General features: G+C 28.1%; 1 protein-coding gene across 2 annotated transcripts in view; it reads right to left on the bottom strand.

Moving 5' to 3' along the window:
* The window catches only part of LOC111622547 (leucine-rich repeat-containing protein 15-like), a 27,282-nt gene extending 22,300 nt beyond the window's left edge, over positions 1-4,982 (bottom strand). Inside the window, exon 1 of one of the 2 annotated variants that reach the window (XM_023364958.1) lies at positions 4,877-4,982. Coding sequence is in view for 1 of the 2 variants with exons in the window: in XM_023364957.1 (XP_023220725.1) it covers positions 2,013-2,015 (3 nt within the window). In the remaining variant the exon portion in view is untranslated. Of the gene's footprint in view, positions 1-2,012; positions 2,085-4,876 lie in introns of those variants that run through there. The other variant, XM_023364957.1, reaches the window with a different exon arrangement.
* Between the last annotated feature and the right edge of the window lie 228 nt (positions 4,983-5,210).

Raw genomic sequence — 5,210 nt, 5'->3', positions numbered from 1 at the left:
TATAAAGGGCTGCTCTCATGTAAATCTTAGTATAAAGTTATTTTATCTTCTTTTAAACTTTCTTTAAAGTCTTCTCACGCAAGTTATAAAATATTTTTTTTCTTTTTATTTTATTATTTTATTTTTTATTAAATTTTAATTCAAATTTTCTTGTAAGTAAGAGAAAAGGGAAATGCCAACCATTAGAAAAATTATGATAAGCATTAGAAATTTTTATTAATTTGCCAACAAACGGAAACTCTGTCACACACACAAAAAAAAATTAGGCAAATAGAAATGGAAGTGAAGCAAATTCGCTTTCCTTTTTTTTTTTTTTAAAGATTCTTTCCTGGCTTTTGATTGAAATTGTTTGCATTATTTCTTCCTTTACCGGAACTCAATCAATATTCGGAATTAATAGAACTGGCACAAGAACTAATCGATAAACATTAGGTCTACAATCTTGGTTTACGTTGCAAACAACGTAACTGTCTTCAAATTAACCGATAAAATTCGTTAATATTTTAAAAATAATTTACTCAACACGTTCTAGAATTCATATAATAAATTATAATTAATATATATCGAGTAATTTAAAAGAAAAAAATATATATAGGATTTATATAAAATTTTCCAATAAGACTTACTTGGCTTATATTTATATACCGATTTTTCTCAAAGTCTGGCAGAATGTAGGAAACTCACGCTTGGTATCTAAAAACAAACCAAAGTGGGAGATATGGGGCCTCTCGGAGAATAAATATAGATTTTACTTGACGTGTTTTTATACGTTTCGTTACTATTTGAACGAAATTTCAATAAGTAACGTGACTAAACTCAATCGATAGTTATATCAAGACTAAAATGTCTCTCGTATGTGTCAGATTGTGATTATTATATGTGAATGTGGTGAGAAGATTTTTCTTTTAAATTATCATCATTTTAAACGAATTTTTTGGATTAATTCTATTGATATGCACCTGTCAAAGTCTTTTCGTGTTTCTCATTTGCTACGATCGATCCCGCCGTACAGGTAAATCTACGGTTAAAGAAGCGAAATTTCCACCTGCATTATTATAACTTGGAAGATCGTTTGTATATTTAAAATGATTTTTCTACATTATAATAATTTCCCCCGTTAGTTCGTGGCATAGTAAACGGGTGATTTAACCGATATTACGGCGATTATCCCTTAGTAATTCCTCGAAAACTCAATTTTTCCGTAACTAGGTCGAGTGGGATTCGATTTAAATTTGCATATTTAAAAAAAAATATATATATATTTATATATATTTATTTAATTTCACCGAAGTTTTGTAACGTAAGAGTTACATAAACAGGAAGAAAGTGAAGAAAATAAATATTATCCGGTAAGGCGATCTTTATCAATGGATGCAATACGTCCGATGACGGCACTAAATAATACTTAGATGACAAAACAATGTGATGAAAGTGGAGGGTGTGCGTATGATGCGACGTCACCAGGAACCTTCCCCGGCTTCTAATTTTAGAATAACCTTTTAAATTTTTAAGTCAAAAGTCGACTTAATCTGTTCTTTAATGAATAGAGAAGGTTGGATGCTCTTCCTTTTATATTAGTTTTCTCGTATAAAAAAAAAAACGCTAAAGGCGATAAAAATGATGGCTAATTTATGGGTTGTCAAGATACTCATCGTTAGAAACGATAAGTAATCTAGAAATCTCTGGTAAAGAAAAGAAAATTAAAATGGTGGAAGAGAATTTACGCGTATAAAAATAAATAAAAAATTCAGAATAACTTAGAAAATCCAGTTTTAAATTATATAATATTTAAATTTTGTTAAACTATTTAAGAAAATACATGCAAAACGGCTACTGCTATTACTAGCGATTGGTAAGAGATGCATTCTCTAATTATTCTCGATTATTTTAATGTGTTTTAAACGCAGATTTTCTTAAGAGAAAATATTAAAAAAAAAAATTATTTCGATAAAAATTATCGTTAAAATAAAATATCCCGAATAAGATAATATAACTTCCGAACCGAAACTCACCATTTTTAATATTAATATCCAAGTGCGCCGTTATTCCAAAGAGAATGTGGAGAAGCACATCCAATGTTTCCACATGGCCGGCAGGGGCGCTTTAGTCGCTTCCTGTCATAGAGAAACACGTGTTGGCGGTGACGTCACGTTTGGTGAACTCGACCACTCCCTTGGGTCACATGTTCCTCTACACTAACGTAAGGAAACGAGATGGCGCAAAGATTCCTGCTTTTTTTTCATCCATTAATAATTAAAAAGAAAAAACAGAAAAGGTGAAGGAGAAAACAGGGAATAACAAATGTTTACGTCATCTCTTCGAAGATGTTAAAGGGTTCAACAATTGACGTTAAGTCTGTTAACGGTGGGTAAGAGTTTATACGGGGGACAGCAATACTTAACCGGTGTAAAGTTGATAAAGATACGACAATTCTAACGTTTGGTTGATGACAATCTCCATCAAAAAATAAAAAAAATAATAAAAAAAAAAACTACTTAATGAGTGTCTAGCCAACGCCTTTAATTACAACACCGAAGCAGGTGTGGCGAGATCGATACCTTTTCTCACAGAAAATAGTCGAAATTTCCAAAATATTTCTTAATAACTATATAAATTTTACGAATTAACAGATGGAAGAAATTAAAATTAATTTCTAAGAATCATAATCAATTGATATTCGTGTAATAAAGCGAGATACTCCACCCCTTTATGATGGAAAAAAAATCACTTCTTTTCTTTATAAAAATCCATCTAAAGATTAAAAAGGATGATATTTAGTCACGAAATTATGTTTTGTTATTATCGCATTTTTCTCCTTGTAAAAGAAAAAAAAAATGAAGTGATTATTACAGGGTGTGGTTTTCTTCAATTTTGAATGTTTATTAAGGATACGTTCCGTAGTTACGAGTATCTTGAGTAATTTTACAATCCTATTATTGACTATAAACGTCGTAAAAGTAATAAAACTTCCAAATATCTGTTTTATATCCTCGCTGTTAATTGTCTAAACATTGCATTCGAAATTTGAAAGAGTTTATAAAACGAAAATTAAAAATAAAACGTTTTAAATGAATAAACATCCTTTTAAATAAAAAATTAAAGTTTTTATTTAGTAGAATTTTTAAATATTCTAATTTTAAAGTTAATTTTACGATCATAAATTTAACCCATTTGACGTGTTATTAGTCATTTACTTTAATCTGTATCTAGATATTAGAGAAACAGTAAAATTTTCCAGCTCGTAATTTTAATTGTTTTATGACTAATCTCTTAAAATGAATTGTAATTAATTGAGAAAATGATAATAAATATATTTTTCCCTTTATTTCCTGAATAAATCGTGCGTAAAAGTTTCCTGTTCATTCTTGCATTAGGTTGTTAGGCGACACCATGCAAGCAAATCTTCTCTCGACCCTCCATTGCAATCTATCAGTCATGTGACCAAATTACTTAGCCAGAGAGATGTCAGAGCCTTTTCAGCATTTATTACAATACATTATCCTGAAATCGCAGAAAATAATTGAGATAATTTTTCCTCGGATAAAAATTGACCGGGAAAATCAGTCTATTATTTTTAACTTTAATATTGTTCGCCTGTCTTTTTTCCATCGAATTCCAATATATCTATATGATCTCATCTCTGATTTTTTTGTGTATTATCTGTCAAAGTTTCCTGCTTTAATTTTTTTCGATAATCTTATCTTAATTATGACAAAGACTGGAAAATAAATTCATAAACTTCCCTTTTCAAACAGACCCTACAATTGTTCAATGTCAACATAAGATTTATATCGCATTTTAACGTGTAAAAAAAGGTATTCTAACACGTTTCTCGACTTTTAAATAACTAAATATAATCAATAATTTAATTATCTCTCATCTAAAAGTGAATTAAATTAACATAAATTCGATCTAAGTACAGTTTTAAACTTAAAAATGTTATAGGTTTGCTTCCCTGTAGAGCAGAATTGTTATGCAGGAAAGACAGAATTACAGGCTTTACTGGAATTTCTGTTTGCTTAAACGTTAAAAATATCCGATTTTTAAAATTATTTTTAAGATAATTATAATTAAATATGCTTTAGAAACATTTTACACAAATATTATATATATATTTTTAAGTGAAATATTATAAATTATAAGAATACTTTATGAACGGATTATAAATGATTGGATTAAATCAGGTACAAAGTAAATATAGATAATAAATTATAGGGGAAAAATCAATTGAAGTTATACACCAACAAAGGCTTTCACTTCCGCTTTATATATCCTTTATATTATCTACAACAAATCGAATTATTAGAATTAGATATAGGAAAAGTCGACGAGGTTAAGTGATAATAAAACGTGAGAAATGCTATTTTATTACTATAACTTATTATAAGAACTTTCGATGCTTTCTTATCACCTTAAATTTTCAATTATTAGAAAATAACCACTATCATTTTCTATATTATAATACTTACAAAGGATTAAAAATAAATTTTCTTGTCAAAGATTAGAAAACATAATTTTTTAATAAAATATTTTAGTATTGTAAAGACCTGTAAAAATATGTCTCAGATTTTTATTGTAATTGATTTTTTTTCCTTTCCTTTGAATCGTACAATATAACATTATATTACGAAGATTCATTATTTCCTTGGGTGATCTGTCAACTCTATCTGCAATCAGTTACCTGAACTAAATGATAATAAAAAGACAGAACATGAGGATAAAGTGGACATTGAAAGGCAGCATGTTACATCCTTCTGCGATAAAATCAATAAAATATTATCATTTATTTATGAATAGAAACTCGTCGTTTAATTATGTTTATATTAATACATTATTTTTTAATGAATAAACTTTTAAAATAAATAAAATATCTTACGTAATTTTAGTCGTTTCTTTGAATACTTTGTCAATTTTGTCAGCCTCTAATTAATCAGAATTCCTTTTTCTCCGGCTTTAAGAGTTTGATTTTGCTTTTTTTTTTCTCTCTCACAGAAATAAAAATAAAATTATAGAATTTCTGGAAAATTAAAAGAGGATAAAAGCAAATAATATTCGCAAGAATAAAATCGAGGCCATCGTTCAAAATTAATCAGCCCATATGACAGAAATTTCTAATTTAAATGTTAATTATTAATAATTGCATAATGTAAAAACATGATGGAACTCACGACAGGATTCGAAAAATGCTATTTTCCTTTCGGCTATCCATT

This window comes from Centruroides sculpturatus, unplaced genomic scaffold (assembly GCF_000671375.1).
Source record: "Centruroides sculpturatus isolate CEXI.00-Female unplaced genomic scaffold, Cexi_2.0 scaffold345, whole genome shotgun sequence".
Classification (NCBI taxonomy): Eukaryota; Metazoa; Arthropoda; class Arachnida; order Scorpiones; family Buthidae; genus Centruroides; species Centruroides sculpturatus.
The sequence above is the reverse complement of the archived record's forward strand: the minus strand, read 5'-3'. Positions and strand labels throughout refer to the sequence as shown.